At 40.5% G+C, this 13,658-nt stretch overlaps 2 protein-coding genes across 5 annotated transcripts in view; one reads left to right on the top strand and one right to left on the bottom strand.

Moving 5' to 3' along the window:
* Positions 1 to 1,400: 1,400 nt before the first annotated feature.
* PEX10 (peroxisomal biogenesis factor 10) lies at positions 1,401 to 4,620 on the bottom strand. Its single transcript, XM_031556720.2, has 6 exons — positions 4,462 to 4,620; positions 4,199 to 4,279; positions 3,444 to 3,850; positions 3,078 to 3,253; positions 2,660 to 2,795; positions 1,401 to 1,639 (listed from the first exon to the last, which is right to left on the bottom strand). The coding sequence occupies exons 1-6, from the start codon at positions 4,571 to 4,573 to the stop codon at positions 1,568 to 1,570; spliced, it is 984 nt and encodes a 327-aa protein (XP_031412580.2). The 5' UTR covers positions 4,574 to 4,620; the 3' UTR covers positions 1,401 to 1,567.
* A 1,117-nt stretch (positions 4,621 to 5,737) lies between these two features.
* Positions 5,738 to 13,658, top strand: part of PLCH2 (phospholipase C eta 2) — an 81,683-nt gene continuing 73,762 nt past the window's right edge. The window contains exon 1 of one of the 4 annotated variants that reach the window (XR_014887916.1): positions 5,738 to 7,175. The gene's annotated coding sequence lies outside the window, so the exon portion shown is untranslated. The remainder of the gene's footprint in view (positions 7,176 to 13,658) is intronic. The other 3 variants (XM_085242563.1, XM_085242564.1, XM_085242565.1) reach the window with 3 other exon arrangements.

Below are 13,658 nucleotides of genomic sequence, written 5' to 3'. Positions count from 1 at the left end.
TAATAATTAACTAGCTCACATCTCTGCAATACAAATAACTGTTAAAAGAAGTGCTCTTACTGTAGCTTGCCCCTCCCAATTCATGTTTGGTGCTATTTGTGCAAGATTTATTGAAACAAACTCATGATCTGCCAGTGGATCACATGGATTTCCCTCTCCATCTGCATTGAAGAAATAGAATCAACTTCGTCTTGCACATACTGTGCAAAAATAAGATGGTGTGTTAATAACTGACAATCTTATTTTTTCCCTGATGCTCTAAATGCTTGTGTAATAGAAATAATTATAACTTAGGGAAGTAAACTTGAGGAGGTAATGCTGCTGAATCCCTCCTCATTCATACTCTCACATACTGGCTCTGCCTAAACAGTTCCTATTACCATAAAGAGAGTAGGTTTGTGGCTGAAATCAGCTTCTTCCCTGTGTTAGACTCCGGAAAGGCCAAGCAGACAAAACATAGGCAGTGTTATAAAACAAATTTGTTACAATTGAGCGTAGTTTACTATTAGTATCCTGTAGTGGAAATGCTTGCCCCAGTGATGGAGCACCTGGTGGGAAGGCAGGGCCAGCCCAGGGGAGCTCAGGTGCATGCAATGTACTGAGTGACCAGAAGGGCTGGAGCCAGGATCCACCCCTCCTGAAGCCTCATTTAAGGGTTGGCAGTGGAGGTAAGGGATCTTGCTGGAGATCCCTGCATACCTGAGGCCTTCAGAAGGTAAGCAACTTCTTTTTCTTTTTTTCTGTGCCCACGGCTGTTGTATTTGAGCAAACCTTCTTGCTGGGGCCTGGGATCTTGCTGCTCTGCTGTCATTGTTGCACTTTCCATCGTGTTACACGTATGCTAGGACTTTGAAATACTTCTTACATTGCTATAGTCTAAGTGTCTGGAATACTTGATTAAAGTCTTTGTAATAATAATGGTAGAGTTTTGAGGTTTAAAGCTCAATGTTGATTTGATTAATAGACATTCTGCATTACTTTAGGTTTGCATTTGTTGCTTCTGTTGATCTAGGGAAGCTTTGTCAAATCTGAGAAAGCTGCTTTACTGTTAACTTTACTATGAAGACTGAATGTTATGTGGTATACTTTTATCACCAGAAATCTCACTGCAAGTGAAGTAAGGACTTGTGTATATCCTCTGATACCGTTTTGGTTTTTGTTTTCCCCAGAAATCTATAGCATGGACTCTTGTAATGTTAATTACCTAAAGGGAGTCTTAAAAATAGTGAAATGTTAGTAATGCCTTAAGCGTGTTATGAAAGGTTGGAAGATTTGTTACTCAAATTTAGAGAAAATGACTTAAAATTTTCATTGTTTGAAGTGAAGACTATCACGCTTCTTTAAGCAACTTTTAGAAAGACATTTTTAATATGGTCAAGAACCACAAAGCAAGAAACAGGAAGAGGCAGAAATAGATTTATTTTGTAAAACAGGAATGAAGTGCCACCTTGTACAGGCAGTTACCAGTTTTACAATAAAGTCTTGTTCTTGGACTAACCTGAACTGTATGACCACTCTGTGTGAAGGTAAGAGAGCAGAGGCCCTTGCAATGGAACGGGATTTTTCCTCACAGTTGATAGTGGCGTAGGTAGATCAGTTTCTGAGGATGAAACTTCTCTCTGCACAGTGGACATTCTGTCTACAAAAAGCAAAAAGATATTCTAAATTGCTGTATTTCAGAGGTATTATTTTTTTCATTCTTTATGCTTACATTAATTCCACTTACTTCTGCTTCCAGCTGAATTAGAACTAGCACAGTACTAGTCTCTTTATTGACTAAATTTTGCCCAAAATAAATTCCAGGGTACTTTGAGTTTTAGGAGCCCTGTCTAGGTACCAGCTTCAGTTATACTCAATAGTTCATTTGAACTTCTGTTTTGTGCAGAAAGGTCTTGTGAACTTTGAGTTCCCTGTCATTGTGTATTGAACTTGCACATCAGCTGAAACTTTGTAACATCTGCTGCCTCCCTTATATTTCAGAAACAACAGCTGAGGTACTGAAAATTGCTAACTCTACAGTAGGAAGGAAGGTAGCTTGGCTTGTGCTAGGAAAGCATTAAATGAATCAGACTACCTGATTCTGTATTGCCAGAGCTATATCAGTATTAGTGCCAGAAAATTTAAGTAGATCTACAGCAGCTACAGTAACAAATCAGAGTTACAGTGCTGGCCTAGGCCCTGTGGCAAAGATTTTATTTGTAAGTAGCTTTTTTTTTAATGAACATTTTTTACTTGTAAAATAAATGGATAATGCCTTATTCCAAGATAGCTGTAGAAAACCTTCATGGATGAAAATTATTTCATTAATGCAAAAAAAAAAAAGTCATTTTAAGTTAGCTCAATTAGTTTGTAACTTACTCCATTGTACCGGAAATTAGAACATTTATCAGTTCTGTTCTTTGCAGTCAGAATTATAACCTGGGTCTTTATTATGACTATGCCTGACTTCTCCAGTTAATTCAGTTGCATTGGCTGAATTAGAAACATCTCATTTACTTCATCAAATTGATAGTATTATATCCCAGTACAGTATATGGATCCCACTAAACATATGGAGGGATTTTGGGTGTCTTAGGGAGGGAAAAGGTAATATTTCAACAACGAGCTAGAGATTTTCATAATGTTGACTCTTGGGCTCTGCTTGTCCCACTGTACTTACTCTGGTATTACACCACTCGGTGATGCATTCCCAGCAGAACAGGTGCCCACAAGGTGTGGCTGTTGCATGTCTCCGTTCCTCCAAACACAAAGTGCAGCGGGACTGGCGCCCAGTAGTTTTTTCCTTTGTCGTATTTCTAATCAACACAGATAATAATTAGTTTTATGAAGCCTGTTTGCAAGAAATACTTGTTAACAATCTTGTAAAGCCTTCCTTCAAGTGTTAACCCTTCCTGTGAGAGTCCCATACATAAAAGCAAGGCATGAAATCTAAGATGTTTAGCACAGTGAGTGCGTCCAATGTTATGCTACATTAGGTTCTATCTTAAGTCAAAATGTAATTCCAGTGCTCTCTCTATTCGTGAAAGCCATTACATTTCCCATGCTTCTACCTTTCCTATTAAGTAAAATGAACATACTTCTGGAGAGCTAGGTTGCGGTGTAGCTTCCATTCCTGCCTTGCTCTCTGCTTTTGTTGGAAGCTGTATATCTGGACACCAATTGTCAGAAGAAGATGGAAGAGTGAAATTATTCCAAGGAACTTGTAACTCGATCGAATGCTCTGATCTTCTCCTTGTCCTCCTCCAAAGTGAAGCTGCAAAATGCACACAAATAGAGATCTTTAATTGCATCAATTTTACAAAATTATGCCTTCCCCCATAATTGCCTTTTATCTCCTTCTCATCCAGTTTGCAGTGTATTATAATCAGCAAAATTCTATATCCTTTTTATGTGCAAAATACTGCAGTTGCATGTGATTTTTTTCACACAACAGTTCCACTTACATATCTGATTCCTGCAATTCTTTTAGATAGGTGATAAAAAGTGCCATGTATGTAGAACACTGCCAGATGTAGTCTATGAAGCAAAGGAATGGATTGCTTAAGAATGTACACAACTTGCAGGATTGTTTTCTTCTGTTGTTCTGTAAGCTCTCTGACTTGTTTCTGAATCCAGTTTCGTATTAAGGTCCTACTGGACAAGCCAAGTGCTGGGTTGCTTTGCAAGGTTCTAGCCCCATCGTCTTCTATCTGCAACTCGTGTTCCAGATGCTGCAATCCCTTTTCTAAGTAATAGGGTACTACAGTATGAAGAGAAACGAAGATGGCCCGCTGAAGAAAAGAAGGCACCCTTTTCTTGGTTGAGTCAACTTGAACGATGTTGACATATTCTTCACCCAGAGTCTGGTAACCTAGATGTGAGTAACAGAGAATAAGCAGTTTTAGTGTGTGGCTGGGGAGTAACAGGCTGCTCAGGAAGAGCAGCTGCAAAGTTTTGGTGTTCCAGAGATAGCTGTGTTTTTGGTTGAATGAGACGAGCAACATATTTGCATCAGCATTTGGTATCTGCAATGGTTGTAAGCTTAAGGCAGGAGTCTGTAGGTACCTGGATCGATATATGATACCCATATTGTATGGATTTACTGCTGCGTTTGATCTCTGCCTTCTGACAGTTATTCAATAACAAGGACTGGCAGCAAATCCGTGCATGCCAGGGCTCACCGAAACACCACAGGGCTGCACAACACACAGCGTGTTACCTGACAGGGTGCTGAGGGCGAAGTAGGCGACGTCGGAGAGCAGCTCGATCTCCCTCCTCCACTCCAGCCACTTCTTAGCCCCTAAGAGACCAGGATCGTTATTTTAAGTAAGACTTGTGCTGATCCAAGCTCTCCTCCGACAGCGCTTCCAGACCCGTGAGGCAGCGCGCAGCCGGGAGCCCTCAGCACCGCCCGGAGGAATGGAGCCGTCCCGCCCCGCGTCACCTCAGCACAACACCGATCTGTAGGAGGGGTGACGTTACCCGCGATCCCGTGCAGCGCGGAGCCGGCCCCGCTGCGCAGCCCGCTCCGGTACAGCTCGTCCTTCTGCCCGCAGCGCACCAACCGAGCCGGCCCGGCGGGGCCTAGCGCCATGGCGCGGCGCAGGGTGATGACGTCGCTGCGGCTGGGCGGGAAGCTGAAGGGGAGGTGCGGTTCCCGCCTCGCTCTCGCGCGGCTCGGCAGCCGTTGGCGCTGCGCTTCCCGCCTTCCCGCTGAGGGGAGCGCTGTCCTCAGGTCAGCGGTGTCCGTGATGGCACACGCCAGCTCAGTGTTCTGCTCACAGCGCTACAGCTCGACTGTTTTACTGCGCCAAACGGGGTGTGAAGCAGTGATGAATCTTATGTGGTGCTTCAATAACGCGTTACATCCCACTTTTCGAGGCGCAGCTCGAGATATACGTATATATATCTGGTAACGCAAAGAAGGGCACGCGACCTAAACACAGCTGCTACAAATTGCTCCATCTGTAGCTATACAACTAGTGCAATTAAGGAAAAATGTCAGAAAGTTTGTTCTGGTGAACCAGAGGGGGGAGCTCCTGTATCAGAAAACTGCCCGGATCGCCTCCGCTTCCACAGCGGTTTGCATCGCTTTCCCCAGGGAGCTGCCCTCAGACACCAGCCCAGCGGGTTTCCATCGCCCCATTTAAAATTCGAGTTCACCTCATAGCCCCGCGTGATTCGATTCTGCTCCAAGTTGTGTTTTGCATCGTTCCTTACACCTGACAGCTCAATCGTTAAGAAGAGCAACTAACAGATGAAGATATTTAGGATTACGGGTCTTGGTGGCGTTCTCCCTGTAAAAATGGTTGCAGCTGCAATATTTCATATGCGGTGCAGCAAAGGCATCCTGATTGCAGTTTGATCGTACTGCCCATGCACTGTGCAGCAATCTGCAATGGAGGAGTTAACGATGGCTTGAACTGATTGCATATGAGAACATTAGAACGCAGGAATTCCAGGGGGAGCTGGGAACAAAAAGGGATGTTTTGTTGGTGCCACTGGCTGAGACAAGCTGATAGATGGTCACAGTGCTTGGGAAAATTCCAACTTAGTGTTCATTATATGGTTTTTGAGTCTACGAGGTGTTCTGCCATTATTTTGCTGAAGTTGTTCCATATGTTTCTCTTGGTTTTGTAGGCGGAGAAGCCAAGGAAGCTGTCAGTTTAACCTGAAAGTTGAAGTGCTGGCTAATGAGCTCTTAATTAGGAGATTGGAAACCATTTGTGAAGCTGAAGATAAGCCGAGGCTTCCAAAGGTCAGATTTTCTTTTCTTAAATAATTGTTATTGTGGTAAACAATAGTGGAGCTTTAAAATAAACAGGATAGTCAAAGTGGATCCAAGAAGAATGAGAAAATAAACTGGTTTGGTTTGGAGGATGATGTGGGTGGTGGAGTCTATTCCTGCTTTTTGGTAAGTGGCTGTTTTTGCCACAGAGAACCCAAACCAACCTTAGCAACACTTAAAATCCAAACTGCTAGCAATTTTAATTGATTTATGGTAATTGCTTTGGTTTTGCATTCATTCAATCTGTTCCTTGCTACAAAGTTTCATGAGGTCATTTTGTTAATTATTTACTAATTTTTTTTTTTTTTGAGATCACATATTAACTATTCCTTATCATCATCCAGGGTCCCAGGCTGCCAAGACTCTGTTCCCAGAACTGTTAAAATGTGTTTAACTTTTCTGCCTGTGATTATTCTTGACAAATTAAATGGATTCTGTTATATTCTAAAAGTTATTCTCCTGAGTGAAAAAAGGGAAATGTTCCATATCCGATGTAGCTGCTCTAATATGCTTTGGGGCAGTTAATTGTTATTGCAACATCATGAAGAAATTTACCTCTGTGTAGGATGAGTCCTGGTTGTTTGTTTAGCAAACAGCATCTGCGGTATTTTCCTGTATTAGGAAAAATGAGTAACTGCTGCAGTAAGTAAAGCATCATTTGAAGTTTCTTAAATCCATACGAGCAAAGGTGTATCTGTATCTGTATACTTTGTGATTTATATTTAGTCACTAACTTAAACATGGATATTCAGCACTTTTCTTGCCTTCTCTGCTTCCCCTAAGATCTTCACATCCTTTTGAGGGTTAGAAATTTCTGTGCAGACTTCTTTTCCATTGCACACTTCTCAGCTCTTCCTTATAACAGACCTGATAAGGGAGTGACTGCTTTACTGCCATTAACACAAGGAAGTCCAAAATGTAAAACAAATGCACCGCGCAGTAATGATTAACTTTCCCTCCCACATGTTGCATGTCTGCGTGTTATTAAGCTTGGTTTTACCACTGCAGACCTGCTGGTATTATGGAAGACGTTTGGAGTGCAGCTTTCAAACGCGGCAATAAGCAGATGTTTCAGTTTCCAACCTGAAGAACAGGTTCTGCAGATATAAAAGCAGCTAAGTGTCTGTTCAAGATTGTTACCGCCCTCTGACTCTTTCTGCCTCCTCCCACTTTGAACTTGTTACCCTGGAGCCGAACTGTTTGAATAAGGGCTCTAAAAGCTGCTTTGTGATCAGTTAGCTGAGAGCCCTCAACATGTAAACGCAGGGGAGGAGCCGCCTCTCTCTGATTTTGCAGTTCCCTCCCCTCTACTTTTTTTTTTTTTTTTCCCATGCTCGTGGAAGTTCCGATGTAACATGGAAAGAAGTTGGGACAGACTGACTGCACTGTCCAGAGAGGAGAGACAAAGGTTTGTTGTTTGTTTGTTTGTTTTTGTGTCAATTTTCTGCCTTCTGTGTCAGGAATGTTCTGGTGTGCTTTTAACACTTATGTGCACTCTTAAAATTAGCAGCAAATGTTATGAGATGCTATCACAGGAATGTATATAGCTTTATGATTGCAGCGGAGTTTGTTGTTTCTTGTGCTTTTCTCTTCTTGAAGAGAGAGAATAGAAAGAGCACCATGTCCAGTGCTTGTTTGATTCTAGTCATGCGTTCTCTTGTTATGAAAACGTGTAGGACCTTGGAATTCTCTTAGTCCTAAACATATACATTTTTCAGAGCTTGTAGGGATGAAGGGAACTGCATTTTAAATTAGCAGTTCAGACTTTTCGAACTGGACTGTTCTTTCAATAGAAGAGACTAACACATTCATTGCAGAATGCTGACCTGAGCATTGAACTCTTGCAGGAATATGGAGACAGAATTAAAACTGACTTGAATGAGAGAAGTCAATTTTAAAATAAACTTTAGATATTTAAGTAAAATACCAGAAAGTAATATAACCTCTGTGATGGAGGAGTAGTGAATCGTGACCTGGAAAGGTGTGTGTGACCTGTTGAAAGGATGCCTGTGGTCTGGATTTCTTTTGTCATTGGTTTGGACTGTGGACAAGGAATTTTCAGTTCTTTTTGGCATAAAAAAAAAGTGAGTTAGCATTGCAGAGATTGGCAGATAACAAGGATGGCTGTGCTCTGTGCTGTAAATGCCTCAGGCTGCAGAGTTTAGATGTAGATCTTAAGCATACCCCAAATCCTGATGGTGATAAGTGCTAGAAACATGTTTTGTTTCATGATACAGGTGGGTTCTGCTGCTAAATAATAAAACTGAAGCAGGGTAGGGGTCACTACTGGCTGTGGTATGCTTGGGCTACGAAATTCATGCTGTCTTTGGAATGTATTGAGTTGTTTCAAGGAAAGTGGTTGAAGTTTTGTCTATTAAATGACATTTTCTGTTCTTACTGAGTGGAGAAAAATGCTATCTAGATTGCGCTCTTTCTAGCCTGCTAAGAAGGAACTGTTATGTATGAAGGAACAGTTTAGACCAACTGAAGGACAGAAGGTTTGTGAAGGAAGGTCGGCGACTGCTGATGAGATACTGGTTATCCAAGTGCAGGAAAGATTGTATGGTTGTATGATTGGTGTATCCTCACAAAACCACCTCACAATTACCTCAATACCAGTGTGTGAAGAACAAATAATTGCTTGCTCATCTCTGAGCTGTTCAGTAGGTGGGCTGTCTGCTTCTGGGTGCCAAAGGTTGCCTGGAGACCATGAGCAGACATGGAAAAATTTGCACCGATAGCTCAGTTTTCTATTTAATTTAGATCTAGTTGTGTCCTGTCTTGGTTCTTTTTGGTTGTGTTGTATCTTGGTTCTTTTTCACCCAAAGAATCAACCTTTCTGATTGTTTGCTTGAAATGTGTCTTCCTGCATAAAACCAGGAGAACTTCATTCTGAGATTTTTTTTTTGGTGAGTTTGTCTCATCCTTCTGTTAGTCCCGGAAATGTAATTTAGCCTTTCTTGTCCTTGTAACTCATGAAATTCTCATCCTGTGGAGTCACAAGTCCTTCAGGACTACAAACTCCATGGACTGTTTATTAACTCATGCCTTATCATTGGCAAGTAAGTGCAACAAACTAATGAAATGACTTGCCTATAAATTTGTGTGAAATCTATGGAATCTACGCCCTCGAGACTGCAGCATTGTTTTCAGTCATTCCTTGCTTTTGGTTTATTTTTGTTCTTGCTTTGTAAACATGAGAACTTTGTAGTGTATGGCTGGACTCTTTATACGTTAATCTGGAAAGACTTTATTTCTTCTTATGTGGCATTCAGCATTTCTGTAGATAAGGCTGAATTAAAAGCTGCTCCATACTTATCCTAAGTTGTCTGAGAGAGCATCTGAATGAATGTTGCTGCAGGTAGTCCTTTCTACAGTGGGAGATTGTTGATAATGTTAACAAATTGTAACTGCCAAGGTAAGATTGAAATTGTTCTTGTAAAAACATTTTGGTTGGGAATAAAGAATACACAGCGTATGCATTTTTAAGTCTGTATTCCATTTCAGAACACTGGAAAGGTGCTCTTCTTGCAGCTTAATATAATTATATTGTTTGCTGCAGTATTTACTCTGCTTTTAAAGTAAAATATATAGAATGTGGTACTAAATATAATTAAAAGGAGCCAACTTATTTTGTGAATGTCACTGTAATTTGTTCCTGTTAGTTCCATTAATTTGTCCAGAGCTGGGAAAATGACCATGTAAGTGCATTTGTGAGGGAAACAGGATGAGACTGAAGAGATTTTTCAATAAAGAGAGTCTCCCTGTTAGTAAGGATTATCTGAATTTACTGCAACACATTTGTCATGCTCCAGGAAAGCACATGGCTGATTAATGTGTAGGCAGATAGCTGAATGGGAGAACTCCTCAAATCCTTAGGGAAACTTACGTGTACTGTTTGGTTTCTTCTAAGCAGGTGTAATGGGGTAGCTGAATTTACTCTGTGTTTGCAGCATACATGTATTTATGTGTTACTTAAAACTTTGGTTTCTGCATGTTTTTGCTTTCTGTATACATTATAAATTGAATACAGACAGTAGAAGTGTATACTGGTAATTGACACAAGGATAATCTTGGCTGGATTGCTTTGAAAATTCTTTATTTGACTTAATTTTTTATTTTTATGTTGGTTTATTTTGTCTGTGGCTGTACCTGAAGCTAACTGGAACAAAATACTGTCACAATATATACCAGCAGTGAGTTGACTTCTAGCCATGTTGCCCACCTCAAATACAGAAGGCCAACACAGAACAGCTATTAATTCTGGATTGGATTAAGCAGGGTTCTGGCTTTTTGTGTTATTCTGCCTAGTAAGGAAACTTTGTCCCTGTGCACTTTGTTTCCATAGGTGCTGTAGAGCTCTATTTTTCTTGGAATGATTCAAAGGGTTTTATTGCAGTATTCTTATCAAGTCATATAATAATATAAAAAATAAAATAGCCTAAATTCTAATTTTGTCCTTCCCTCCTGTTTTTAAAGGAAACGATTGAAGTCTGGAAGCTAGTTACAATACTTTATAAATGAGAACAATTAGTTCTTTCAATAGCCAAGGTAGACATAAAATCTATTTGCAGAAGTGGAGAACCCTCCCTTTGAAAGGATCTGATTCAAAGTCCACATTACTGCTTAGAACCCAGACATGAAATCTGTAGGGAATTTCCAGACTTTTTTATTCATTGTGTAATCTGTTTTGCTGGGGGTGGAGCACTTGCCTTCAGCACACATAAGTATACAGTAAAGACTTTGGCTGGGTACTTGTAAAACTGCAGGCTGTGACAAATCTTTACGCGTGCTTAGGCGAAGTTCTGACTTCCTTTCCTGTTACCTTCTGTACGCTGCCATCTGGCAGGCTGCATGTGATTGTCTACATTATTGACAAATCCTTGTAGTCCTCCAATCAAGCAGAGCTAATGCTTCAGTATTTTTTTGAGAGTCTTCATTTATGTTGTGCTGTGTGAGGCATAATAGCTCACAAAGGAGCAGTGGTAGCTGAAGCCCACACTTGAATTTTATTTCCATTTTTCCAAATACGAATTAAACCAAAATGTTGAAGTTTTAGCCTAGGAGATGAGAAAATAGAAAGGATGGGGAGATGAATAGGGTTCTGGATGGGAAGATGATGCTTCAGGCTTCTTGTCATGAATAACTTCCTCAGGTGCAAAATGGCCACAATAATGTAGATTTTTAGTAAATTGCTTTGGGCTCTGTTAACAAGAAGAGCTACAAGTCAGTTGTGTTACTAAGCCAGAAACTAACTGAAACTCGCCTTTAGGTTTTTGGGTGTTATTTGTGAGAACTCATGATTTGGTCTATCCAAGGTGGGATTTCAAACAAGAAAGAGTTAAGTTGTTGAAATAACTGTTGAATTCATTTTAGAAGGGCAGCTTCCTCATCCACGGACTTGAAATGTTAGCTGAGTAAGGTCCTCAGCTCTCTTTGAGGCAGAAATCCAGCATGCAACTTTAGAGATTGATTTTGTATACATGTTTCTGATCTGGCCCTGCATTTTTATTCTTTGTCACAGCCTCTCTTGTTTCCATTTAATTAAGAAATGGCTCCTGGAGAATCTTCTTACATCTGTGTAGCTGTCTTGGAGCTCTGGACTGCCTCAGAAATTAAGAGGGAAATCAGGTGGGAAGTTGAAGGAGCTTTATATGTTAATATTCGTGGGAGAGATTGTAAGTGCTGCAGAAAGCATGCAGTTCCCATCACTTCCAGGTGGTGTTTGCCAAGGGCCCTTATGCAGAAACCTGCAATACTACTTTTTATATTGAATCTAATGTTAAGTGGATGTCTCCTCCTTGCAGGACTAGTCACTATAAAGGAACTTAAAAGAAGCTCCTGTCTCTCCACTTCTCTCCTTCAGCCCCCACCCCTTACACACACATTCCACAAGCTGCTTTCAGAATTTCCTAGTGTCCTCTTGCAATAGGAAAATCAAGTGTAGAATGACAGTGCATGTAGACACTGGAATGAATTTTCTGCAATTTTTCTTTGCCTTTGACTAACAGCATGGAATTTATTAACTGCTTATTTAAAAAAAAAATGAGCAAGGAATAGAGTTTGGGCAAACAGTGGAAGCTACGGGGAAGCACATGATTGAGGTGCTTAGAAGGTGAAGCTGTAGAGTCTGCAAGAGAGTGAAGAGCAGAGAATTCTGGAAATGTGGTATGTGCTGATATTGTTTAGTGGGGTTGGTATGAGAACTGAGTAAAATATATTCTCTTCTTAATTTGGTGTGGCAAAGATATGATCAGACAGAGCTGCATAGAAGGAGTTGGCTGAGTGGAGCCATGCCAGAGCTTTCAAAAAAAGCATAAGATAGGTTGTCAGATGGCTGAAATGGCCAGGAAGGCTTGCATAAACTCAATTGGCTTGGAATGAGTCTTTCATAAAGGTAAGATTTACTGTTTGTGTAATGTCCGCTTGGAAAGCAGAGGATTTGGTGCTGGTGGCTTTAGATAGAGAGATTGTGTTCTGTGACTGGCGTTAGATCATCCTTTGTTAAACCACTCAGTTCTTTTGTTATATTCTACTGTATACAGTATCCTACTTCTTTATTCCTTTTCTATGAGTTCAGAGAGGTACGGAATGAGATGAGCAGTTATGGATGTAATGTTATTTATTGACTAAGTGCTAAAGTCCGTGGTGAAGTGGTGAACAAGGCAGAGCTGCGCTTGGTCATTTGTTGGATTAGGTGCTAAAGGCATGCTACCTTGTGGCAGTTCATGAGTCAGTGTTTGTTCATATTGCTACTGTTTCTTGTAGTGGAGGGTTGGGAAAGGATTGAGTGGTTCTAGACCCTTCCGTCATAATGAAGAATGAAATAAATTTATTAAAGAAATAAGTTTGGATGTTTGGTGGGAAAAAAAGGCTTCCCTTTAAGCGTCCAAGTATGAGCATGCTCTTCTTGTTTGCAGTTTACAAATACAACAGTCACTTCACCATCTCAATTTCTATTCTGTAGTAGGGTGGTGCAAAGAAAGACCTGCTTGAAAAGAGACCATACTTCTGATTCTGTTCAGGTTCCTTAACGTGGTGAATGAAAATGTTGTCAACTGTGCAAACCTGATGAAACACTTTGCCCAGGCTGCATCATAAATGCCTGACAGATGATCTTTATGGGCAGTGGCATTAGGAAAGTGCATGCAAGGCGGAGTTTTATCAGCGCTATTCTAGAAGTAGTTATTGGAAATGAATTTTGAATTGTCAATCCTGAGAACTTAGTGCTGACCCAATTTGTCATACAAGGCGCTTAAATACATATCAGTTATTGCTGCCTTCTCTCTACCTCCTGCAGCACAAGTTATTCCTTAATATCCAAGTGATTGATTAGTACAGCAGTAAACTGGTGTACAGACCTAAAGCAACTCGAGTAAAAGTCGTGTGCTATTCTTTAAAGAAACTCCTTTCTCTTTAGATGAGGTTGCAAAAATAAAAAATTGTAGGGCTTCTACAGAGTTACCAAGACTGCTAACATAATTAGGAGCATTACTGTTATCAGTATTATAAATCTCTTGAACATAAATGGCATCAGAGACCATAAACTGTTTCTCCTCTTTTAATATGACTCACAAATTCCCATGTGCAACAAAAGCTTGTTCTTCCCAGCAGTAGCTTCCTGCCTGTCTCCTAACAGGAATCTCCCTCTCCCTATTCCTCTGTTTTTTTTTTTTGTTTGTTTGTTTGTTTTGTTTTGTTTTCTTTTGTTCTTTGTGATATGTAGTGTGAAACTTTCAAAGTACTTCTGAGCCAAGCTATTGGATGAGATATAGATTATTAATATTGAGTTCTCTTTTGTTTTCTAATTTAAAAAGTCAGCTTTTCCATACTGATAAGAGATGCAATTTGTTCCTTAGCACATGGTAGGCTGCCTTGTGCTGTTTCCTTT

The sequence above is a fragment of the Meleagris gallopavo genome, chromosome 23, assembly GCF_905368555.1.
Source record: "Meleagris gallopavo chromosome 23, MGAL_WU_HG_1.1, whole genome shotgun sequence".
Classification (NCBI taxonomy): domain Eukaryota; kingdom Metazoa; phylum Chordata; class Aves; order Galliformes; family Phasianidae; genus Meleagris; species Meleagris gallopavo.
The sequence above is the reverse complement of the archived record's forward strand: the minus strand, read 5'-3'. Positions and strand labels throughout refer to the sequence as shown.

Bases quoted from the DNA above. Each gene is read 5' to 3' on its own strand.
- PEX10 (XM_031556720.2), bottom strand. From the start codon at position 4,573: ATGGCGCTAGGCCCCGCCGGGCCGGCTCGGTTGGTGCGCTGCGGGCAG. The intron at 3,254-3,443 runs GTAAGTGGAACT...TGCATTTTGCAG, and splicing joins GAATTGCAGGAATCAGATAT to CTTCACTTTGGAGGAGGACA. The intron at 1,640-2,659 runs GTAAGTACAGTG...TGCTTTTTGTAG, and splicing joins CCGAGTGGTGTAATACCAGA to ACAGAATGTCCACTGTGCAG.